At 40.4% G+C, this 24600-nt stretch overlaps 4 protein-coding genes across 7 annotated transcripts in view; 1 reads left to right on the top strand and 3 right to left on the bottom strand.

Moving 5' to 3' along the window:
• LOC124214519 (uncharacterized) overlaps positions 1-24600 on the bottom strand; it is a 278457-nt gene that overhangs the window by 35163 nt on the left and 218694 nt on the right. Inside the window, exon 1 of one of the 2 annotated variants that reach the window (XM_046616850.1) lies at positions 90-204. The exons of the other annotated variant lie outside the window; for it this stretch is intronic. The gene's annotated coding sequence lies outside the window, so the exon portion shown is untranslated. Of the gene's footprint in view, positions 1-89; positions 205-24600 lie in introns of those variants that run through there. 2 annotated transcript variants of the gene reach the window in all.
• LOC124214143 (coiled-coil domain-containing protein 97) lies at positions 9675-11603 on the bottom strand. The gene is made up of 3 exons (XM_046616219.2): positions 10447-11603; positions 10091-10253; positions 9675-9997 (listed from the first exon to the last, which is right to left on the bottom strand). The coding sequence occupies exons 1-3, from the start codon at positions 11364-11366 to the stop codon at positions 9941-9943; spliced, it is 1140 nt and encodes a 379-aa protein (XP_046472175.1). The 5' UTR covers positions 11367-11603; the 3' UTR covers positions 9675-9940.
• On the top strand, positions 11462-19673 carry LOC124214142 (ATP-binding cassette sub-family C member 10). Of its 3 annotated transcripts, none has more exons than XM_046616217.2 (17): positions 11462-11731; positions 12242-12402; positions 12542-13303; positions 13545-13814; positions 14005-14290; positions 14368-14591; positions 14786-15023; positions 15109-15377; positions 15457-15684; positions 15764-15975; positions 16070-16931; positions 17015-17241; positions 17314-17820; positions 17906-18097; positions 18241-18484; positions 18635-18774; positions 18923-19673. In XM_046616217.2, exons 2-17 carry the CDS (start codon positions 12259-12261, stop codon positions 19038-19040), a joined length of 4923 nt encoding a protein of 1640 aa, XP_046472173.1. In that variant the 5' UTR covers positions 11462-11731; positions 12242-12258; the 3' UTR covers positions 19041-19673. The 3 variants fall into 3 exon arrangements, with proteins under 3 accessions (XP_046472173.1, XP_068990406.1, XP_068990407.1); XM_069134305.1 differs by having other exon boundaries at positions 12542-13307; positions 13549-13814; XM_069134306.1 differs by lacking the exons at positions 11462-11731; positions 12242-12402 and having other exon boundaries at positions 12543-12631; positions 12843-13303.
• On the bottom strand, positions 19693-24521 carry LOC138190636 (EF-hand calcium-binding domain-containing protein 11). The gene is made up of 4 exons (XM_069134404.1): positions 24261-24521; positions 20157-20252; positions 19941-20088; positions 19693-19853 (listed from the first exon to the last, which is right to left on the bottom strand). Exons 1-4 carry the CDS (start codon positions 24519-24521, stop codon positions 19693-19695), a joined length of 666 nt encoding a protein of 221 aa, XP_068990505.1.

The raw sequence follows: 24600 nt of genomic DNA, 5'->3' as shown, positions 1-24600 counted from the left end.
CTTTTTCACGTATTGATCTTTTACTACACGTTAAATACTTTTGTTCAAATTCTAGACACTCCGCTCGTATTAAAAAGTGAAAGATTTACCGAGACTTGATTCTTTGATATCCTGTTTGGAAGAAGAAGAAACGGTGAGAAGGTTTTGAATCTTCGTTCGGAAGAAGTTTCATCTTTATCCGCGAGACTGCAGGAAATTAGCTTTTTCGAGTTGTCGAGTACTGGAAAGTTCTAGTTTCAGATGTATATCTGGTTATTTCTGGTATGGTTATCTTGATAATCACCGGCGAATCTTGTTGCTCGGTTTTCTTTTGAATTCGCAATCATATCTCAGGTAAGTCGTATCTGAAATGAGATTATTTTTGTTTAACCTGATGTTTTTGCACTATGTAAAATCGCTGAACAAAGCTCGGATTTCTGAACTCCGGCCACTTCAGAATCTTGTACACGAGGAATTCCGAAACTGTCACAACTATTGTTTTTCTCAAGATGTCCTATTTCTCTACTTTCATCTTTGAAACGAGAAACTTTACTTTTCAACGAGCACTTTAAAACAGGCCGCGAAAATCGATCTGCTGTGTGACAGTGTGCGATTATAATTTGAACTAGCGATGCTAGAATCTAGTGTGTCTTCTTTAATGATTTATTTTTCATACACGTCTCTGAAAGTGGAAAGCGATCTCAATACTCAAATTGACCAACATTGTGAAAACGGTGAGTACACGACGATCTAATGAATAACAAACTCACTTTGCAAATTACCTGTTTAGTCTATTTGCGTATACTTATAATTCTTCACTCGATGAGGAGGTAATGAAAGTTCTCAGCAGAAACTTTGAAATAGGTATAATGTATATATATATATATATAAATATATATAAGCAAACTTTCACAGATAAAACGTGCTTATCAGAAGTAAGTCATAGAAATTTATGAAAAAACCTGAATCTCAATTAGTTTGAACAACATCATAACTTCCGTGTCCTGAACATAGACTCGTTTCAATTGCCTAAAGAAACGAAAACAAAATTTTGTTTAAAAAATAATAATGTATTTCAATTCTTTATCGAATTACCATTGCTACCGTATAATATAAAACAATGACGAACAAGGTGGCGAAACTTCACAAAGAGAACGCCTTTCGCGATGCGAGAAAACGAGGAAGGAACTCTGCGACGGAAGTTCGGTCAAGTCAGACATTTCGTGTCAATCTTTGACCGTAGGCAGCCCGTCCATAAGAGGCGAGAAGAAGATAATTCATAATTCATAGTACACGTTTGTCTAAGAACGAACAGAGGCGAAACAAACGACTGTAAATGCGAAGTGAGCTGTCAACCGATCCCATTGAATCCAAGGTGCAGGCTACGCATGTTTGGTACCAAGAGATGCCCGCCTGCAGGTGTAACCCGTCAGTATAAACGATGATTTTGGGTAACGGGAATGACGTGTGTCACGCGTGTGGGCTACACGCGAAGACGAGAGTCCTCCAATCGAAGTTTGGTGTACCTGTGACCGGACACAAAGAGTGCCAAGATGAGCGTGGGCTGCGCCGAATGGTGAGAAATATCGTCGGCGACCTTTCGCAGGTCCGGAAGTCAACCCTGGAAGCGGATCGACAGGATCCGGCAAAGCCGCAGGGCGTCGTTCGACCCGGAAGTTCGAAAGTTCGAAAGTTCGTAAGTTCGTTCTTCCATGTCTAAAGCGGAGATCGTTCAAATCCTGAAGGAAGTTCGATCCTGGTTATGGGTTACGGGTCGCGGTGGTCGCGGTGCTTGACCCTTGGCTTGATCCGCGTAGAACTTCGGCGAGAAAAGTAAGGAGAAAAGGATGAGCGAATGGATAAAGCAAGCCGCAGAAGAAGGAACTAAGAAACTGTGTCCGCGGATGACAATTGTTAGCGAGTCTTCATTGGCCTTATTTCGTCGTTATCAAGCTGCGGGAGAGCCGATCGATGCCCGAGTATCCACTCGACGAGCTTTCGGTAATGACATCCGCTTTTATAACGCAACCAACCTCCACCCCGAGATTATACCGATGAAAAAACAACGTCCTCAGGCAATCCGATATCACCGCGGTTATTTTGTCGAGTGTAATTCAGCCTGAATTGTCTCTCTTTCCATAATTTTGAAATTATAAACATTTCAGCGAACTGGAGTTTCTAAGCTCCGTTTCTTGAAGACGTCATCCTCGCGTCTTGGTTCAATGTTTTCGTGTGTAGTATCAAGCAGAGTTATAACGTTGAGGATCGATCCATCTGTACGAAACATTCGGACAGACTGTGTAACATAAATTGTCAAGTGTGTTGACGCAGACGACAGGTTAAAGTGCAGTGGGAGATTTTGATTGGTTGAAGGAATCGGGATATCGGATTAAATCGATGAGAGGCCAGAGTGAATTTTCTCATGTAATACGACGTGTATACTTATACGTATACCTTCATCACCGTTTAGGATGATTAAACGAGCTTCGGCTTTCCCCCGATTATATGAGAGACTACGAAACAGAGTGTTCCCAAGCAGTGTGAGTGCCATTCGGTCTTTCGATATTGGTTATTTTATTTAAACCAGTGTCATCTGAGAAAATTAAATTATCATGTCTACAGTCTGACTCTGCGCATGATGACCGGTTCGAGTCCAATAGCTGGCCGTAGACACACACACACACATGCGCATACCGGCGAACCGGTTGTTAATTAATTGTCGTTACATCTCTATGCTAATGATCATCGGGTTTTCGTCCAGGCAATTAGTTGTTCGAGGAAAAAAAGGATAAGAGTAATACGAAGTCGAACAAGAGGTTCCCTGCACGTATATATATGTATACATACATATATATATATATGTGCGCACCCTTGCCGCAGTGTGTATAATATCGATTGGCTTTCTAGACCACCGAGTCAACAACGCCACTTTCTCTATTCATTTGTTTTCCAGATCCATTTGGATGTCAATTCGTGCCCCGGTGACGACCCACTTGTGTACCCTCCTAACTAACATTCGTGTGAACGTGTGTCCAGCACACTTAAATCGTTATACCAAGGTAGGCACGAAGCTGCGCGGCTTGGTCCTTATGAAAATATCGTAGGTACATTACCTACCCCGCATTCCTCGTGTAGCACTTGACGCGCCACGCATACGGACTACCGATAGACTCGGTATTCCGAATCGGGGAATAAATTTCATGATATGCTTAACCAGGCTTACAACGTCGGCCGTATAACCGCAGCCCGAAGCTCGATTAGCGACGCCTGTAGGATCTCTGCGTTGGGATTTGTTGAGCGGGATAATTTGAAGTGAGAAAAAAAATTATTCAACCCGGACCATGCCGGCGTTACATTCATCTCGATTTGTTACACTTCTCAAACTTATGGTAAGCCAACTCTTTTCGTTTGACACTTGGACTAGTTTCACGCGGGTTATTCCGGCGCTACTAGACCGGCTACCGGCGTTTGACTTAGATTTTTCTTCTTTCTTCGTCTTGCTTAACTTCATCGCGGTGCGGCGTGAAAGAAGAGATGAAACGTAAAAATTCAGTGACGGTTTTTCGATCATCCGTTATTCTGAATACAATAATATTGACGACTGTAAAGTCAGTGCACCGCGTTCGGAAATTGAACCAGCTGGTGTGAACAAAACCACCTTTGATTATTCATTCGAAATCACAGATGCCGAGCCGACGGGAATTAACGAAATTGAATATGCAACACGTGTGTCTGGTATATCTGATTTTAACGCAGACTATGTACATACATATATTCAGATACCTGTAAAGACGCGATCATGTCGACGGTGAATAACTTTTTGGAGCAAACCTGTCCGGGAAACAAAGGCCGAGTCCGGAGGTCAAGGATCGGTCTGTCAATTTCTAATTCCTTTGATTCGAGAACCGGACATGCACACGTAATGTATGTAATTAAGACACGAGTGCTGGGCAGACACGGCGGTTGTTTAGCATGCGACTAAAGTCGGCGGAATTTATTGTCAGTGAAATTTTCTAGCGATACCAAAAACGGATTAGTGTCCACGTGCTTCTTCATCGGGACGACCGTTTCGATCCACCACTACCACGAAGATTTCGGAATGCGAAAAGTAAAACCGTATATTCAAGATGCGAACGGGTGTATAATCAGGGCCCAACTTTCATTCAACCGTCTAATTCACGGTGTTCGTGGTTCAAGCTCCTAGCAAATGATTACAATTCGCAGGAGCGCGCGGTGCCATTTAGAAGAGGAACAAAAAATTGGGCTGGAGTCGTACCCTAGACTCGTGAACTTTGAAAGCTCTTCCTTTTAGTAGCCGGTGCTTGTGAAGCGAATCATGGTTTGTCACCTGTCGTTAAGAAAGTAACGTGAAACAGCGCGGATGGAAAGTGAGCCCTCGATCACGTCTCGGGTACCTCACCTTGGCCCAACCTCATAGATTTATGGACGACCTCGCATTTCGCAAGCTCTGAACTTGTATCATCTGGGTCTAGCTGCAGGCCTTTGGTCACCGCTGACATTTCGATCCTCTCCACCTTCCGCTGCGAAATTTTTCACGAGTCGACCCAAGTTTCGTCTTATGAGTCGGAATTCAAGTTTGGAAATGCGTTCGAGCCAAAATTATACCTAGTAAAAAATTCCTTACGGTCATTGTATAGGGTTGTATTTTCGATCTCGAGCTGCTAAGTTTTTCACGATGAAAGGACCGCATTGTTTCGGTAAAATTCTACTCACTCTCATCAACCGGACGACTTGTGATGGCGCTACGACCTGTGCGAGACTTTTCTTCAAAGTATCTGGACTCTTGAACACAGATCGGTTCGGTATAATGATGTATAATTGAGTGTGCGGACTAAAGGTTCCTAATTGGGATTCAAGCATACGAGAGGATCACTGGACCGATTGGCCAACTTCGTCGAAAAGCCGCGTAGGCTTCAGGGCTTCGGATACACGCTTGCACCGATGGTGGGCCGAGCTGTCCTTCTCCGTTTCTTCTGCCAGTTTATAACACGAGTATGACAGGAGATATGCTCGGCTTGAGCAAAACGCGTGGTAATATCATCCGCGAACACAGCTCGTCCATTAGACATGTACGGTATACAGGGAAGATCGAACCGATACAGGATCCGTTTCGTCTTTCTCTTCACACTCTGCAGGTTCAGATACGCCTCGATTTGTTCGGTTGACAGCCTGCCTGCAGGAGATCGTTTTACTCTATCCACCGTTCGTAGTTCCTGGCGTGAATTTAGCGATAAATCCCCGCGTTTCTTGTCATTCTCAAATTCGATAAGGATTACCGTCGTAACGATACGTAGCTTAACTTCTTAAGGAAGATAGAAATCTTGATGCGCCTGTGCGTTATTGGTGAACCATTTGTTTGTCATTAAAATCTAACGTCCAATAATTCCGCTTCGCGTCAGGAGGCATTAATCCCGTCAACAAATGTCCGCGGACCGAGGACAACTTGAAGAACTGATGGTACACTGAGAAAAATTTTATTTGTTGCAGTAGCTAGAAAAATTGAGTAAAACAGGTATCGTTGAGAAAACTATTTGAATATTGTTGGAATTACGAAAAACGAGCCACGCGTAACCATTTTGCGCTATCGTCGATCCTTTTTTGGTAATTGCAACGCGAAATCAGTTTCTTCAGTTTACTCTACTTTTTTAGTTAAATAAGGCTTTAACGTCAGTTTATCGTTGCACAAGCATTAAATTTTCACAACAGTTGCAAGAAAATATATAGCAACAGTGATCGTAATGAGAAAGAATAGTGACGGATACCAGACTTTCCGGTAACGGCTATAAAACTAATTTTCATTTTCTACCGTGGAAATTTTTGTCGATTGTGGGAAAAAATGAAAATAGTTAAGGACTTAGCGGTAACCGGAACTAAGAATTTCGCTCGGTGTATATCTTGCGGCGCAGGATCGTTAGGCATCTCGTAAACTTCCGGCCCGCTTATGTTCAGAGTAAGGTAGAAGTTAGAAGTGGCATGCAATTAAAGACATCCACGTTTACAAGATCTTGGGTCCATAGCCGCGGGATGCGCCGGAGAAGTTTGCCAACTTTTTGTGCCATTGTTTCGTTCCGTCGTTTGAGAGGACCGTAAAATAATAACAAGGGCTGATATTTCAGCGACGTACAAAGCGAGGCGATGAAAATTAAGAACTGCAAGAGCTCAATGATTACCGGAAAAAAAGTGAAAGAAATCTGAGAATGGCGCCACTTGGACCCGATGATTGATTTATCGTTGCGCCGCCGGTAGATCAAATTTATTAATAGTAAATTACAAATGAGACACCACGATGAGTAGCAGTCAGACTGACTATCACCTCGGCAATGAGATACGCTCTCGCCCACTCACGTCCGCTCATTCCACTCGATCAGCTTGACGGAATATAATCTCGGTTTATCTCGCTAAATACATCGTTGAACTGGCCAGATAAATCCTAATTGAACACGCCTCAAATCTGTGCCAAGTTCAGCCATTTCTTCCGTGTTACGAAACTTCAGGATTACACGTCTCGTCGTTGGAATTGAAGCGAGCTTTGGTGGATCGGCGGTTTAATCATTTTTTTCTTTTTTTTCTTGTCTTCTTGTTTCCGTGCAGATCAGGTTCAACAGTTCATCCGAATGTCCGTGTTGAATATATTAAGCCTGAAATTTTACGCAGTGTGATTTTGGGAATATTATAGAAACTTTCTTGACAGTTTATATACCATCTGGATGTGGCGATGCGGGAAGACAGGTGTGAAAATTGCGAAATCGTTGAGGCTAATGCGTAAAAAGGTAACAGCCGGGTGTAGAATTAACGAATTATAAATGGCAATTAAAAGTAGCCTCGGCTAATTATGCGTGGCGGATACAATACACAGACCGCGGGCGACTCGAGAATTATTGCTGCAGGCCGCGGTTCTTGCAGTGAGAGTGTATGTAATAGCAACAACAGTTCACTCGTATAAGATCGTATCTTGATTATCTATTTGCAAAGCGTATTTACACATGGATATATATATACACACACACACATATGTATATATATATATATATATATATATATATATATATATATATATATATATATATATATATATAAGGGGCTCGGATGTAATTATAATACATTATCGCGGATGACGACTCCGTGACCAAATCCGCCTATCCTGACATGCATTGTCATCGTCGACTGTTAAACGCCTTACTAATTATTATTGCATACAGGCATGCAGACGTGCGAGTGGTTGAAAGTGCTTGTCTGATGTTACTCTAAATTCGCGGGTAACTCTGACCGCGATAATTCAAATTGTCTAAAGATAGCGAAGCGAGAATTACGAGCGGCAACGTGAACATGCTTGCTGAAAATTTTCACCATCGTGATGCTCGTCATTTATTATAAATTAATTGTGAATCGCGAATAATTTGCCAGTGCTTATTTGTTCGCTTTGTACGTATATAGATACAATATACCGACCGTGTTCAATCAACGATCGCTATAATTGAATCATTCGAGTCGTAGACTGCGCTCAATATTCTATTAACATCGTTTTTCAAGCGGTCGAATCAAAATCGATTGATCATTTTCTAGATCTATTATACACTTCGCCCAGCTGTACAAAATTTACACAATGTATCGTTATTTGCACGGTCATGATCGCTGGTACAATTTATATTTTTTTTTTATTTTTATTTTTTTCACCAACTTTTTGAACCGGTACATGCAGATAAATATAACCTACCTGATTAATTATGTTCCATTAGCACCAATGGAGAACTTACCTTTATACGTGTACCAACACAGCACGTTATTTATAATCTCTAGTCGGGATCTTCGAATGTAGGTTTTATTATTGGCGAGCTATCCAGCGATCTTCTTCAATAATTAAATTTCACCGCAAAGATAACACTTGTGTATATTTTTTGTTGAATATTTAGAGCTTCTGCGATAAAAAAAAAAAAAAAAAATACACCCAACAATTGTCTAGCAAGACCTTATTCATTGAATATCAATTGAAGACAACTATCGATTAATAAAGCAAAGACTATTCTGCGAGACAAGAATTTCAATCATTTCATTTATTTTCGGTATTTTGTTATGTTAATAATTCCGAAAACTCTGATCTTGAAATCAATAACCACAGAAATTAACCGGTGCAATAGATCTTTATTCACTGCTCGTGAGCTTGCGTTTGAATATCTAAAACAGCGAACTTGAATTAACCGGCACAATTTTACAATGTACTTGAATCTACGCGCGCAGCGTTATTGATATTTATTGTTAGTCAAACACACGGCGGTCTGCCAGTTTAGCCTGGTTCTTTTTTCTCGAAAATACTTCGCAAAGGTAAGAGGGCGGTCTTCAGGGTCACAGAAATACGATCTGAGATTACCACCGTTACGGAGCAACTAAATAACAACTAACAATAAGTCCGACATTGTTTTTCATTACCAGCTCTTTCTCGACTTGGCATCGTCTTTGCTTCTGGCAAAACCGCTTTGAGCAACAAAATGGAGACTTGGGGAACAAAATAGCAACTAAAGAGCATCTTCATACCTACCAAGTTTGATTGATTTTGTACGTGTGGTTATTCTAACTTAACGGACGTCAGGTGCTGGCCCCGGTTTAGCGCTTATTGTTGCGGCGCGTAACTTTCTAAATTAATTTTCGGAACTAACTAATTACCGCATTGTAGAATATGTTTTGCCAGTTTCTGACGGCAATAATGATTCGTTTGATCCAATGTCCGGCGCCAAATATACAACTCGGTCTAGGTAGCAAAAAAAAAAAAAAAAGAAAAGAAAAGAAAAGAAAAGAAAATCAGCATCATTTCAAATGCCGGTATACAAAATCAAGATGGCCAACATTGATTCGCTTGGAGTTTTATTTCGGCTGTAAAATCATTTGTATCACTGGTCAGTTATCGAATGTTGTTTTGGGCCACACAAGGTGACGGCAAGATTATTTTAGTTCTAAATTCACCTGTAACGGAAGTTTTGAAATTGAGAATTTGGTTTGCAAAAGTCACGTGTATGTGTGTTTGCCTACTGTTTACTCTCAATAATTCAATCTTTATTCTCACAAGAAATATCCGTTAGGCGTTACATATATATTGGTTCTTTCACAGTGAATCACGATGTAACTACCCGAAGATGATGCTCGTGAGAGAGAATGAAAAAAATTAATAAAATTAAAGCTTGGTATCTTTGTACACGCGAGATCTGATTGCAACGTGTGATGATATTACATATTTCAAATTTAAACGTGAACGGCAAATGTGTATCGTTGACTGAAGTTTATTCTTCAGTCAACGTGTGTATTAACGTACATTGCGTTGAACCCTTATCGGTGTGAATAGAGAGCAATTACGATTTTGCAAACGGGCGTACAGGTATGATTATCGAGTGAAAATCGAGTATGTGAACCCCGAATAAGCGGACTCAAAGAGTGTACTTCGTTCGGCGGTGTGATTACTATCATTATTATTATCACTTCGCATGAGCGTTGATGACTGTGTTTGACAGCAGATACTCGTTTAATTAATTGGCAATTTGGGTCAACAGGTCTGGCGGACATTGACGAAATTGTTCCGCACTTCGCCTATGAGAGAGATGATTCCGTGCAATAATATTTACCAACCTGAGCGGGACATTCGTCTGTTTTTACAATACCAAAGGAATTTAAGGCAGAAAACATCTTCGTCATCTAATATACACAGGTTTATTATACAATTACAACTGTATTGATTCGCATTGAATATTCAAAGTATACGTAAGCTTAAGTTTATCGTGCATTTGTGACAGCTTTGACGATTAGGATGTTTGAACTTAGGTATAGTAATGCAATAAGTGAAGACCCTATTTAGGTTTATGATCATTAGTAAGTGATAAAGAAAATTAATTTAATTAAAACAAAAAACGGATACATATTTACAAACTCATGAATAAAGGAATTACGCTGAAGCCGTTCAATGTATCGTTTGCTTCTCAACTTTGTCGGCGAGCTCGATCGGAGTGGGCGTTTCCTATTTGAAAAAAATTAGCAAATATCTATACCGAGCCAAGAATTAAAAGAATAGTGCAAACAAGTTCTTCCGTAATCAATATTTTTATTTAACCTGCAACGATTTCATATATTTATCCAGTTCATCCTCACTGGATTCTCCCTCCTCCATTTTGCCCTCTTCAATTGTCTCTGGTGATTCCGAGTCGAAATACTTTTCCTCCTCATCCTGGGTCCGCAGATCTACGTTATCATACGATTCCTCGTCGTCGACGGTGCTGAAACACAGAACACAACGCTATCGATCCAACGGTTTTTTCTAGATGGCAGCACCGCTCGCGCAGCTTATTTTCAAATTTAAATTTCGAACGATTAGAATCCACGGTATTCGTTTTTGCGATTTAAATACTGAAATTGCGCTTTTAATACATTCTGATTGGCGGCAATGTTTGGTTAATGAAGATGTTATACCTGTAGTCGAAGTCCTTGTCCCTCCCATTCAAGAAACTGTGATACATATTGGTAATGAATTCGTCCCTAAGAACTTGCCGCTCCTTGGTTGAAATTTCGCGGTAGAAGCTCTCAGTTTTCTTTTCGTTGGCCTCCTTTTCGTACGGGTTTGACGACTGGCCGGGCATCTCGCCCCACCGGGAGTCTCCCCTAATTTCAGAGTCATCCTCGGGGTCAACGGCACCCTCGAAATCGTCGTCCGAGTCGTTCTCTTCCATGACATCGTCCTCGGCATCCTGCTGCTCCTTCTTTAAGTTCCTGGTCCCGTCCCGCTGAATGCTTTCGAGCAGAAGATTGACGAACGTAATATTCTGGGTGTCGATATTGTCTCTGGCCTTTTTCTGCTCCTCGGTAAGGTACTGGCCTACCAGGTGTTCGTAAAGTAGGGGATTCCTCCGCATCATCTCCGTCTCGCTGAAGTACTCGCCTTTTTCAATAAGCGATTTTAAGGCCTGGTACCTGCGATTTTTCACGTCGACTCGCCTCTGCGAGCGGTTGTGAAAGCGGCGCAGTCTGTTCACGTGGAATACGACTTCGTAGTCCGGCCGATCAAGAGGCTCGTTGAAGTACCGAAGATGTTCGCCGCGCAGAAACCTGCCGAACCTGGAGAGGAACATGGAGCGATTTTTGTGCAGCAGGTCGCTCGCGATGCTCGCCTTTTCCTCAACTGTCAAGTCCGGGTCGTTCTTCTGCTGGCTCTTGAATATCGCCTTGGAATTTGCCACGCAGGCGATCATCTCCTCGAAGAGAATTGCCTGCTCGGCGGTTTCGCTCGTTTCAGAATCTCCGGCCTCCCTGTCGACCGTCATATTCGCTTCTTGATTATCGTCTGCTGCTGCTGCTGTTGCGAGTGTTATTGTCGAACCTTCGTCCTTACTCATCAATAAATATCACGCAAATATCATCGGCTCAAAGTCACAATTCTCTAAAGTTTATTTAAGTTTGTCACTGTGTCACGCAGACTGCGCGTCACCCGCGTCAACTCACCGAACATAACCTTAAAACTCCCTGTCGTCTGCTAGTGAATCACTGCGGGTAACTTACACCAATGGTGTAAGCAAATAGGTAAGACAAGATATAAGAACTGCGGGAAGTTTCCTTCGGAACTTTTCGGTGACAAAGAAAATAAGCCGTCGGCTCGATATTTCATGCACAAGACTTTTCTCAGCGAGAGTTTGCATTCGATTGAAAAGTGACAGCGGTAAGAAACGGAGAGGTTATTATGAAGAACAGCTCGTGAGACCAGGTAATTCGTTATCGTGTAATACAAAATATGTCTTGAGGTTATGTTTACTTGTCAAAATCCGTGGCTTTTCGCCAGTTACCACTTCGATATTTTGTGAAATTGATTTTCGAGCCGTTTAAATCAATTTCAATCCTCTCTACGATCTAAAAAAAAGTAGAAATATACTTTCATTCCTCTTAATCTTAAGCCGAATACGGATTTCACGAGATCTGCAGAGAATTTTACATGAGAATATAAGCGAATACGCGCCCTGCAGCACACGTGTCAAACGACGTGTTTGCTTTTGTGCAGCTAATAATTGTCCTCTTTTGGCCATGAATTGTTGTTGGTTTTTGTTTCCACTCTACAATCCGCCGGATTAATTTTAGTTATTTCGATTCAATCGAAGTTTTCATAAGGAAATTTATGGGTAAGATGCCGGGGGATGAGCTTTTGTCTTCACATTTTCGGATTTGTATAATCTTGGCTACATTTTTGGCTTTAAGAGATATTTTACCAATTTGTTCGCAGTTCCTCATTTAATCACAATGGACTATATGACAATGGATGGCGATGATAATGGACTATGGCACTGGAACTGGACCGAGCTGTGCGGGATCAGAGGTAGCATAAGACCCATTAATCCCAATACACGCGACCTTGGCACATGCTTTCAGCAGTTATGCCTGCAGGTAGAAATTTATTCAGCGGATTGTAATTATAAATATAAGCTTTCGAACTACTTAAATCACAGACTGACTGAGTGAATGTAGATAAACAAGATTCTTGAAGGATATTACCCCTAATTAATTTTTCTTATATGTTCTACAGATTCCAGTCCTTGCTTTTTTGGCAATGCTATCAGCCTACTATTGCGGAAAACGAACAGTGTTGATTTCACGGTCAAACCGCACTTATTATGTAATTGTGCTCAGACTTTTTATAACCGCATGTCTAGCATTACTGCCTATCATCAAAGCGTACATCATATTGAGCAATGCAACAATGCTTCCGTTGCATCGTGACATTGCGAATATCAATGATAAAAGTGCTGACAGTGACAATAATTTGAATATTCCATTCATCGTCGTCAAGCCTACGACAGATGCAAATGAACCTAACATTGTTGTAGAAGCTGAAGAAGTTATGCAAAAAATTGGTACTGCGGTCAAAGGCATTTTCCATGAAAACAACAGTCTTCCACATACTGCGACAAGTTCTTCAGCTGTTCGAGAAGCTACTCATAGTTATGTAGTATATAATAACATCGAAAATGTAGCCACGTCGGCAAAGCCTATTGATTACTTGGTAGCCGGAACTGAAGGCTTAGCTTGGGTTGTTCATTTCTGTTTTGTATTAGGCCTTAGCAATGGAAATCAGTTTAACCCACGCGGTCCTGTGTCCATCAGAGCTCTACTTTTTCTATTAATGGGTATTTCTATTCTGCTGTTACGTTCTCACGTCAAACACGCTCCCCCTGACGATACACTGCCAAATCTTTCACTTGGATTCAGCATCGCTACTGTAATGCTCTTAATCTTGTACGCTATAACGCTAATCCCAGGCAGTGCAAGCTTCGTCGAACATAGTCAGGCAAGTATTTCTACACCTTTATGTTTTAGCGTCATCGTTTTAGAGTCCGAAATTTTTCTTCAAGTTTCTTTCATTTTTAGTTTCGTTTCTCCAGAAAACTGATATAAAATGTACCCTCAATACCTTACTTCTTGAAATTCTTACCATCGGTGTTGAATGACACAGACGCTGTAATATCTGGCAACTGGCATAGCAAATGTAGATACTCGGTAAAACATGTAAAAAAAAAATCTTGTCACAGGTAGGGGAGCACACAGCTCTCTTGAACAGTCATGGTCATTCTGTTACATTCTTTCACGATGGCTTTCTTGAAGAGCGAGACCCGAGTTATCTCGGAACTGCTATGGAAGATGCAACTGTTATTTCAAAGCTGCTGTTTCACTGGGTTACGCCGCTCATGCAAAAAGGAGTGAAAGGACTCCTGAATCATTCTGATGACTTGTATGATCTCCCCGTTGATGTCAGTACCTCTAGTGTCAGCCATGATGTGAATCGCTATATCCATGATCAGGTCTGTACGAGAAGATTATTTCCATTTGCATAAATATGGCGTATCTATATTTAGTATAAGTTTAATCTGTTAAAATCTAGTTGAGAGATGTAAGAAGGAAGGTGGATTGCTGATCAAACTTTACGAATCATTGGTACTGTCAGGCAAATTAAGTCGCTCAACATTTCAACTGCAAAATTTGGTATTCCAGATCCAGAAACGAAGAGGTTACCTCAGTGTTGATGCAACTTCGGCGTCATATATTCCAGAAATATTAGTTGTGTCAGAAGCACCTCGCATTTCGTTATTGAAACTGTTGCACAAGTGTTTTGGTATCCAATGTTACGCCGTTGGTATTTTGAAATTTATTGCCGATTGTTCCGGATTTATGGGACCCATATTGCTAAATAAACTGGTTGGATTTATTGAAGATAAAAGCGAACAGCTCTCGCTCGGTTACATGTACGCAGCTTTACTTTTTTTATCTACATTAGCAGGTGAGTTAGGTGTTTATTTTTCATACAACGGAATTAAGAAATCTGAAATCTTGTAGCATACAATTTTTTTTTCACAGGAGCCTTTTGCAATTCTCACTTTACTTTCTGGAGTTCGGTTATTGGATTGAAAATGAGAGCGGCTATAGTCACATTAGTGTACAGAAAAACTTTGCATTCTTCTAATATTGAGTTAACCAAGGAATTCACATTCGGTGAAATTGTCAACTTCATGAGTACAGATGCCGACAGAATTGTCAACAGTTGCCCAAGTTTTCACACTTTATGGAGTATTCCTTTGCAGGTGAATATGCATGTTTATAAAAGAATTCTGTTGATCCTCAACAGTAACTCACTGCTGAGAAAGCTACAGATCTGAGAGCAGTCGTTATTCGATTGATATCTAAAGTCATTTAAAATGAAAATACTCGGGGGAAATTATTCGGTCAGTTTTTCGGTTGAACAATGACTGTAATAGATCTTCGATGCTTCTTCCAGTTGGTGGTAACTTTGTACCTTCTACATAATCAATTAGGAATATCATTCCTTGCTGGCGTCGCATTTGCGATTATTTTAATTCCCATAAATAAGGTTATTGCAAACAAAATTGGAACCTTAAGTACAAAGCTAATGGACTGCAAAGATAAGAGGGTGCGACTAATGGGTGAAACATTACGTGGTGTGACTACGATAAGATTTAATGTTTGGGAGGAGTATTTTCTTGACAGAATTCTGAGTGAGTTAATAGAAAAAATATCGACACTTTTGGTCAATCATAGAAAGGTTCCTTGTTATAATCATGTTTTCATCAATTGTTGCAGAATTGAGAGATAGCGAAGTCAAATATCTAAAAGGAAGGAAGTACTTGGATGCTTTATGCGTCTATTTTTGGGCCACAACACCCGTGCTAATTTCCATTCTAACATTTGCCACTTATTCGCTGCTCGGCAATAATCTAGATGCTAAAACAGTCTTTACCAGTATGGCATTGTTAAATATGTTGATTGGACCATTGAACGCGTTTCCGTGGGTTTTGAATGGCCTAACCGAGGCGTGGGTCTCGATAAAGAGAATCCAAAGATTTATGGAAGTGAGTAGCAGTTATAGCAGCTGCTTATTGCAGAAATTGTTTTTAGAGTCTTCGGTAATCATTCTCAAACTTTCTATAGTTACCAGATTTAGATCCAGACGCGTATTACTCCGATCCGCCCGTCGGAATAGATGTTATGCTGAGGCATGCTACTTTCAAAGTTAACACGCAAGAAACTTTTTTACCACCTGCCCCTGCCTCAAACAACATGGTCAGTCCTGCGTCCAGTTCGGACAGTCGAAAAATCGTTACATTCGAGGATGAGAATTCATTTACTCTGCAGGATATTAACATCACCATTCCGAAGGTCCATATTATTCTATATTATGCGGACTTTTATGAACTAGTCGAACATGTAAATGGTACTAATTATTCTCATCTTACAGGGGCAATTGATTGGTATAATGGGAAAAGTGGGAAGCGGAAAATCCACCTTGCTAGATGCTGTCTTAGCTGAAATTACCAAAGAGGATGGAATCATTGCTGTTAACGACTTGGACAAGGGATTTGGCTACGTCAAACAGAGTCCGTGGCTCCAGAGAGCCACGGTTCGGGATAATATTCTCTTTGGTAAAGCGTACGACCATAACAAGTATAAGTGAGTGATCGTATGAATTCGTGTGATTGCATTTACATGATATGCAATGGACTATTTACAGTTATCTGTAAAAAAAGTTGTCCCCTTTTTCCAGAAATATTTTGAAAGCATGTGCTTTAACCGAGGACTTGAACAATCTACCAAAAGGGGATTTAACCGGAGTTAGTGAATCTGGTGACAGTTTGAGCGGAGGACAGAAGACTAGAATCACATTAGCCAGAGCTGTTTATGCGGACAAAGATATATACCTTCTCGATGATATATTAGCAACTCTAGATTTGAAAGTAGCGAATTACATTTTCCAAGCAGTGATACTTGGTGTGTTGAAGGACAAAACGAGAATCCTGTGCACTCATCACACACAGTATTTAATACACGCTGATTCAGTGGTACACATGTCGAGAGGCAGAGTCATTAATCAAGGAAAACCAAGTGACATCTTGCCGGACCTGGAAGAATACTTGTTGGCCACAGATTCGATCGATTCAGACCTGGAGGTAGCTTCCGTGAAAGAATTACCCGAGGATATTGGTCCAGTGGATTCAGCTGACAAGGATTCGCTGCTCGGTGAAGAACATTTTGAAAGAGGAACCGTGCAGTTCAACGTCTACACGTCTTACTTAAAATCAATAGGAAATTATCTGGTTATTTCGATATTTTTGTCAATGATATTAATGCAAGGATCGAAAAATTTCACGGACTTGTGGTTGTCTTACTGGGTTACGCACATAAATGCGACAATGAACTCCACTGACTCCGTCCAGCAGCAGACGGGAAAGTTGTTTTCGTTTTTGGACGAATATGAAACAAATAATGTCAAATACTACTTGACGATTTACGGAATTCTCGCCACAATCAATTCTTTCTGCACCCTTCTCAGGGCTTTTTTGTTTGCCTACGGTGGTATTCAAGCTGCGATCACAATTCACAAGCAGCTTCTGAAAATAATATTAAAGGTATATTCAATTTATTCGAAAAGTAGTTCACTTCCAAACGTTGAGTAACTCTAAAAATTTCATCGATATGAAATCTCTTGCAGGCTAGGACTACATTCTTCGACATTCATCCTCTGGGAAGAATATTGAACAGATTCTCATCTGATACATACACAGTAGATGATTCGTTGCCATTCATTGCCAATATTTTACTAGCTCAATTCTTTGGCCTGGTCGGATCCATAATCATCACCATCTACGGCTTGCCGTGGATATTTCTTGTCCTCGCACCATTAGTGCCGATGTATCATTGGCTGCAAAACCATTACAGGTATCTTTGCGTTTTCATGGGAATCGAATGTTTGGTTTCGTCAACGTCACAACTTTCAATTTCTTTTTGCAGACTGACTTCGAGGGAACTCAAAAGGTTATCCAGCACAACTCTTTCCCCAGTTTATGGTCACTTCAACGAAACACTGCAGGGTCTGAGTAGCATCAGAGCATTCAGAGCGACGTCACGATTCAAGAGAGAGAATGAGTTGTTCGTAGAAGCGAATCAGAAATCCCAATTTGCGTCGTTAGCTGCGGCTCAGTGGCTGGCCTTGAGGTTGCAGTTTATAGGAGTCGCTCTTCTGGGCGGCGTTGCTCTGATCGCAGTAATTCAACACCAGTTCGACGTTGCTGACCCGGGGTTAATCGGACTGACCATTGCCTACGCTCTCTCCATCACCGGGCTTCTATCCGGAGTTGTGAACGCGTTCACAGAGACCGAAAGAGAAATGATTGCTGTCGAGAGGGTGAAACAGTATTTGGAAAATACTCCCTGCGAACCTGTGAACGGCAATCACCCACCATATGCATGGCCCAGTCAAGGCGTTGTCGAGTTCAAAGAAGTCATTCTCAAGTACAGGTGGGGGAGGAAACAAGCTAAGCTTTGACGCAAATTGCGAAATTTTCACACTCATATCTCATCACATGAAACATCTGCATTTCAGAGAACATTTAGTACCTTCTCTAAACGGAGTTTCCTTCACGACAAGACCTGCTGAAAAAATTGGGGTCGTGGGACGAACAGGGGCTGGAAAAAGCTCGATTTTAGTATCTCTGTTCAGGTTAATCGAGATCGAATCTGGAAAAATACTAATCGACAATGTAGATACAATGGGCCTTAGCTTGAAAGCGTTGAGGTAAAGTACACCTCGCAATTACCATACGGTTTGCTGAATGCGTAAAATTTTCACGAAGCTAGTGAAATAGCTGTTACATTCGTTCCAGCTAGAATACATGGTAACAATTTAGCTCTAATGCTTTTCATTAAAAATGCTTACAGGTCACGTTTGTCAATAATTCCACAGGACCCGTTTCTGTTTCTTGGCACTATTCGAGAAAACATTGATCCGTTGCACCAGTATCCAGACTCTCAGGTGTACAAGGCATTGGAAAAATGCAAAGTTCATTCACTAGTTCATCGGATGGGCGGACTTGGGGCTGTTCTAGATGAAGGTGGAAAAAATTTAAGCGCTGGACAGAAACAACTGTTCTGTTTGGTCAGAGCGGTTTTGCATAATGCGAAGGTCAGACTTTTCTCGCCTACTAATGAGTCGCTAAACATGACTTTGGAACAAAAATTTTACGTTCTTCGTTTTTCCGCGTTTCTTTTGAGCTGTGTAAAATGTATGTATGTAATATCCGATACTCGAAAATTGTTTTTTCTTTTACCACAGATTTTGTGTATCGACGAAGCAACCGCAAACGTTGATCAACAGACAGATAAATACATTCAAACAACGATCAAGTCTTCATTCAGAAGCGCGACTGTTATTACAATTGCTCACAGAATAAGAACGATTCTTCACTGCGATAGGTGAGTGGTTTTTTCGTAAAAATGTGAAATCTCATATTCTCGCATGAACAGCAATAGTCTCTGCTTTCGTTTCCATTCAATTTGACAAAGCCTTTTACCACCTGCGGTATTGAAATTAAAAAACTGTTTTCATTTATACCAATTACAGGGTCTTGGTAATGGGTGACGGAGAAGTACTCGAATTCGACGAACCAGACATACTGATGCAAGATTCGACTTCGTATTTTTATCAACTTGCAAGTCAAGAGTTTTCTGAAAAAGAGTGATTTGGGTACAACGTAACATTTTTGAGTCTCTGCTCTGTCTGCAGAATTCACATATTACGTTTTACGTTATACAACGTAACAATTTTTCAAATCTGTGACTGTGTAAAAATATAGTGATATTTAGTGTAACGAATATTATATGTATACATTATTTTTCGCTAATTGTAAGTAAGTAAAGCGATATGCGTTTGTAAAAAAGTACACGCGTATCCTCGCGGAAAAAACCCTCAACTTGGGTGTAAATTCGTATCGTATCGTATAGAGATAATGCTAGATTGCCACAGAAACGCAGAAATTTTGAGAAAAAGGTTTCTTTATAGTACCGGCATTTTTTTGCGATCGTGGACATTTGCAAACGTTTTAAAGAATTATCATCAGATTGAGTAAAGGGGTTGTAAAATGAGTTGCGAATGAAACGAGTTTATTACGCAACTACACAGTCCTAGTTTATAATAAGAGAATATGGTAAACTGTTCCGAATTACGTTCCTTAACGTTATACGTATCATTATTACATATGAATTATTGATGATAAAAAGAGAGTGTTCGTTTATGGTATTGATAGATTATATGTTATACACGTATATGAATATTTTTTGACGCTGATTGAAGATAAAATCTGTTAAAAATGAAACACGCTGTGAATCTGAATCTCATCTGCATCGCATCATTGCCACAAAATCATCCATTCTTATAAATCCTTTTCTGTCGTGATCCAATTCTTTGAAAGCGCCTTTCAGAATCACTGGTGGTATTTTCAAATTCACCTCCTCTGCGGCGGTCAACAGATCGTCGAAAATTATGTAACCCTTAGCTGAAACATGTTGCAATATTGAAAGCTTAATGGGCCGTCGAATTTTGGGGTTTCAATGATTCCGAATATAAATTTGCGAACGCTCACAATTCCCATCGAGGCAGGTGAAGAAGTAGTCAAAATCGAGAAAATTTTCAGGAGAATCGATTTTCCTCCTGACCGAATTTTGGAATTTTTGAAAGGTGATTAAATTTCCGTTATTTGAAGTATCGGCCAACATCTGCTTGATATCCCACTTTGAAAAATGTGCGTTATAATTGAAATACGTCGATTTTAATTGACGCAGTTGTCCTGAAATCTCACTTTATCCGGACAAAATCCAAACATCGCGGTCATCGCAATCTTGTATTGATGCTTCGTTAAGAATTTCTTACCCTCGACATCGGCGTAGGCGAAGGCCTGTAAAAATGGTCAATTTTTTCGATCAGTTTACGCGTGTCCCAAAAGTACGAACCCTTCATTATTCAAAATTTTTTTGTAAATTCACAGCGTATTAAATATTGCAAAGTAAATTTCTCCCTTTGCATACAAAAGTAAACGATTCCTTTCCTGTAGAATTTAATACGGGCAAAAGTTAGGATCGGGCCGACTTAGAATTCCGTCTCCGTCTCGTCGACAACGCGGATGTCACACCTGCTGAACTTACAACTTGCGAACAATTTGCATAGGTAAACATTGCAGGAAGTCTCGGAGGAAAGTGCAGAGTAACACCGAGTGGTGAGTGAGTTTGTGGCGTTCTCACCTTGCGTCCGCGGTCCATCAAACAAAGGGGCTGACTGATCCTTGACCGTTAACCCCGAAAGCTCTAAGTCAAATTGTGCGGAAACTTTGCCGTGTAACTTTCGCTTCCTCGGGCAAACAATTCTACCGTAACGTAGATATCTTCCTAACAAATGACTCGTCGTTAACTGCATTGTTCTTGTTTCTTTGCCGAGCGTCGTTTATACCTATGTCAGAGAGCCGGGAAACCCTCCCTTACTTACGACGCGCTATTATCGAGTCGTACAATTGTGAAATATGTTTTATAATAATTTTACTACGAGATAGTCCCGAGTAGATAGTCTTGGGCAAACTATTACATTGGTAAGGGTACGAAGATCCTTTTTAAAAATACAAATATAGACAAACAAATGGGGTTATACAAGAAAAAGCTTTTGGATTATCGACGTTTTACTTCGAATTATTTCGAAATCGTTATAAATCTGGCGGATTTTATTGAGGAAGCTATTATTGAAGGATCTATTGCCATTTTTTTTTTCATTATATCCATATCGGTATAATACTGTAAAAATTAAATATTTAGCGATTTCGACATGATAAAGAAAAAGTGAGTCAATGAATTTTTCTGTGGAAAAAATATCAACAAAATGACACATCGTAGAGTGGAATCGAACGAATCTATTAGGTTTTTAACTATTTCGAACCGATTTGAAATGAAACATCGATATCTAAGCCATTGTTTATAATTCCATTATTTCGCAACGTTATGTTTTTAAAAAGATCTTCTTAAATTACAAATAAAATATTTTGATAAATACTCCAGTCGCAATCAGATTAATATGAAAAAGTAATCGATTCCGGCCAACTAATCTCCTTAATTTCTCACACCACGTGTGGATCACTAATTGACCGACAAAATTCGCTGAAAAAAGATTAGAAATCGGTCACTCTTAGGTCACAAAATTAGCACTAAACGGTGAAAGAAACTCAAAAATTAAGTATTCCTAGTCAGTGGAAACTTTTCTACGTACGTTTGGAATATGTTTTGCTACAGGGAAGAAAATATTTTAGTCTCCATTTTTTTTTTTTGTTTTTTTTTTTGTAATCTATACGATTATTAAACTGATGTTTTTTTTAAACTCGACTATTGGCAAAATCGGATTTCTTTTTCACGGTTTCCGCCTTTCTTTCCGGCAGGACATTCACTTTTCCTTCAATCCGATTATCACATTTTTTCCCATTTCCTCATCGCTTATGCTTTAGTAGTCGTGTATGCAATACTATATTGAAACGGAGTTCGTCGTTCATGTGAGCGAAGCCGGCGTTTTACGAGAGTGTTGGACGGATTAAATACCAGGTTTATCCGTTTAGAGTGCATTACAAGAGGGGGTCCGAAGTGTTTTCTAGGGTAGCCTTGCCTACGTTATACGCGAGACGTTTTCCTCCGAGGTTACACGGTGCGGATTCTTTATCCGAATACAGGAGGAGGCAATTAAAAAACGAGGTGTAAATTAGCCAGCCTTGCAGCTCATTAGTTTTCATCGCCTTATAATGAAGACATAGTCGGCGTGAATGCCTCGTTCAATTCCCCGCGTCATTCTCAATGCGAATATGTATGTATATATATATATATATATATATATATATACCATTCGGGAACGAAACGATATTGTTTGCCGAATGAATACGCGAAACCGAGGAAATTTACGTACCTACTTAACTCTGTGCAATACGGATGTGTATTCATTACCCCCGCATTTGCGATTCTCAACTTCCCACTGTGCACGTACGCGTCTGGATAAGCTGCATTCGCACAAAATATACACGTGTCGCTTCATTTTTGAAATGTTGTTTTTTCTTTCTACAGAACGTGATCATCCCAATTGGCTCATGAAGACTTGTGTCACTATTCGAGTGTTAACGAGCTATTTCATCCCTAGCGATGAATTTTTCTTCTCTCCTTCAATCGGGTGAATACCGAACTAGTTTTTTAAATTTATCTAAACATATGAATTAATTGTCTCTTATAGGAATTCTCTAAAATTCACCTTTTGATCAGCACATTTTATAGCTACAGACAATTATGATCCGTGGATGTAAAAATTGAGGAAGAAAAATTTTAAACAAATTGAAGATACGTAGATGTAGATTTTTTGTGTAACTTCAGGTGCGACGTATGAAGTATGCGTACATGCTTATACACTACTTGAAAAAATATAATCAAGAGTAGCGGAGGAAATTCTGCGGTAATTGCAACGCGTGTAACGGATATAAGTTGGAAAATACAGGGGAGAGTGAACGACGTGCACACCTTTCATTCGTTCGAAATCAGTGTAAACAGAGAGAAGAAGGAAATCGAGGAGGAAGAACGAAGGGGAGGCAGAGAAAAGAAGTGAAAAATTTCCGACGAGTTTAGTCAAACGCGAACTGGCGTTTGTAATTATAAGTTTTGTAATTACATTACGATAATCCAACACCGCTGCACCAGCACCAGCAACAAAATACCACCTTGTGCGAGGAGCTGAAGCTTACAGCCTGTGCGGAGGGTAGTCATTAATTACTCGGTAAAAACGTATCAATTATTATTTTAATGACGTCTTACAGGCGTCTCTGTATTTATGTACACTTTACAGGGATAAATTTCATTAATTTTTAACGATTTCTTTCCCCTCTCCTCTTTTATTTGGTTAATTTGTCTCGACGAAATCGTTTCGCCGTCCTTCTGCCTGTACTTTACAGAAAGGTTTACTACGTGATACTTCTTGTGCGTTATGTATCTCGTACAAGTCCGTATCTACATCTGAATATGTTCTCATGCGCATAAATCTGCACACGCCAAGTCTGTAATTACGATTATATATTATATACAGACACAATTATTCTTTTACTTACGCGCATCCTGCAAAGCCGAAGGATGCACCCACGTTTGAGGAAAGGTGCTAATTGATACGATCTCGTCTGCGAACAAGCGGATGATTGATTGTACACACTTTGCTCCTTCGGCGGTTTCGAGAACACGTCCACATATGCGAGGTATTCATATATGGACGTAAATCATTATTTCCAAGTACCAACTGACTTCGAACGATTATATGTCCTATTTCTAGTACGACGAGAACAGTGAAATTCACGTTCGTGATTACTGAATTATCAGGCAGTCTGGTCTTTGTATAATATATAATATATAAAGTATTTAGGACGGATAATTTACGTTGTATAATTATTTAAGAATAGATGCGTTACACGGAATGCGGCTGCAGTTATATCGTTTGCCATATCAGATCTTGTCATTACTCGTCGTCAGTTAATCATTTTCAAACATTTTGCACCATCTAGAATAATCGACTTCAGTTAGAACGTACAGCTTCCAAAACAATCGGGGTTTCGTAGCTTGAAATGCTAATTTTTCACCAGGTCTAATCGAGTAAATTTTGTCCTTATTGGAGAAGTTTTCAATTCCGGAGAGAATCGCTTCGAGATCCAAACGGAATGGCTCAGTGCGGAAGCAGCCAAAAGTGAAGTCAACTCACAGTTCGGGATGTCCGCTGAGTATCTTCGTAGAACAAAACGGGGTAATTAAGGGTGAGAAATAAGCATAAATTTGTAATCCGTGTGGGTTTGACAAATCGACGACAAATGAACAGCTGCTACCATTTAGCGGTCACGGGTTGCATGCGAGGCGCATACCTCATTAAAATCGACTTCTCTTACCGCCGCGCAGATGCTGGATGCTGGATGCTGGATGCTGGATGGCCGAGCTCCTATTCCGAGTCTCTCGTTGTCGTAATTCGGAAAAAGATCCCTTCGAAAATTACCCTGCAGCTTGAAATAAATCTCCCCCTGTTGGCTGTACGCCTCCAAGATTCCCTCATCCGACTTTCCGCCCTCGGCAGCTACGCGTCTGGCGTTTTCTTGCCCTAGGTCGCCGATGCGCGGTACTCCGCTCATAATTCAAATCTTTTTATACACCCATCCGAAGAGTTGCGTACAGGCCTTTAAGGATAACCCGGAGTCGGACATTATGTCA

Source organism: Neodiprion pinetum, chromosome 3 (assembly GCF_021155775.2).
Source record: "Neodiprion pinetum isolate iyNeoPine1 chromosome 3, iyNeoPine1.2, whole genome shotgun sequence".
NCBI classification, from domain to species: domain Eukaryota; kingdom Metazoa; phylum Arthropoda; class Insecta; order Hymenoptera; family Diprionidae; genus Neodiprion; species Neodiprion pinetum.
Note: the sequence above shows the minus strand (reverse complement) of the source record. Positions and strands in the feature narration are given on the sequence as shown.

What these genes read in the sequence shown, in the direction of transcription:
- LOC124214143 (XM_046616219.2), bottom strand. Translation starts at nt 11,366, where the DNA reads ATGAGTAAGGACGAAGGTTCGACAATAACACTCGCAACAGCAGCAGCA. An exon ending in GACAAGGACTTCGACTACAG is followed by an intron (nt 10,254 to 10,446) that starts GTATAACATCTT and finishes TCTGTGTTTCAG; the next exon opens with CACCGTCGACGACGAGGAAT. An exon ending in AATATATGAAATCGTTGCAG is followed by an intron (nt 9,998 to 10,090) that starts GTTAAATAAAAA and finishes TTTTTCAAATAG; the next exon opens with GAAACGCCCACTCCGATCGA.
- LOC124214142 (XM_046616217.2), top strand. Translation starts at nt 12,259, where the DNA reads ATGGACTATATGACAATGGATGGCGATGATAATGGACTATGGCACTGG. An exon ending in TACGACCATAACAAGTATAA is followed by an intron (nt 15,976 to 16,069) that starts GTGAGTGATCGT and finishes CCCTTTTTCCAG; the next exon opens with AAATATTTTGAAAGCATGTG. An exon ending in TTCTGAAAATAATATTAAAG is followed by an intron (nt 16,932 to 17,014) that starts GTATATTCAATT and finishes AATCTCTTGCAG; the next exon opens with GCTAGGACTACATTCTTCGA.
- LOC138190636 (XM_069134404.1), bottom strand. Translation starts at nt 24,521, where the DNA reads ATGAGCGGAGTACCGCGCATCGGCGACCTAGGGCAAGAAAACGCCAGA. An exon ending in GAGAAGTCGATTTTAATGAG is followed by an intron (nt 20,253 to 24,260) that starts GTATGCGCCTCG and finishes CCATTTTTACAG; the next exon opens with GCCTTCGCCTACGCCGATGT. An exon ending in TTGGATTTTGTCCGGATAAA is followed by an intron (nt 20,089 to 20,156) that starts GTGAGATTTCAG and finishes CATTTTTCAAAG; the next exon opens with TGGGATATCAAGCAGATGTT.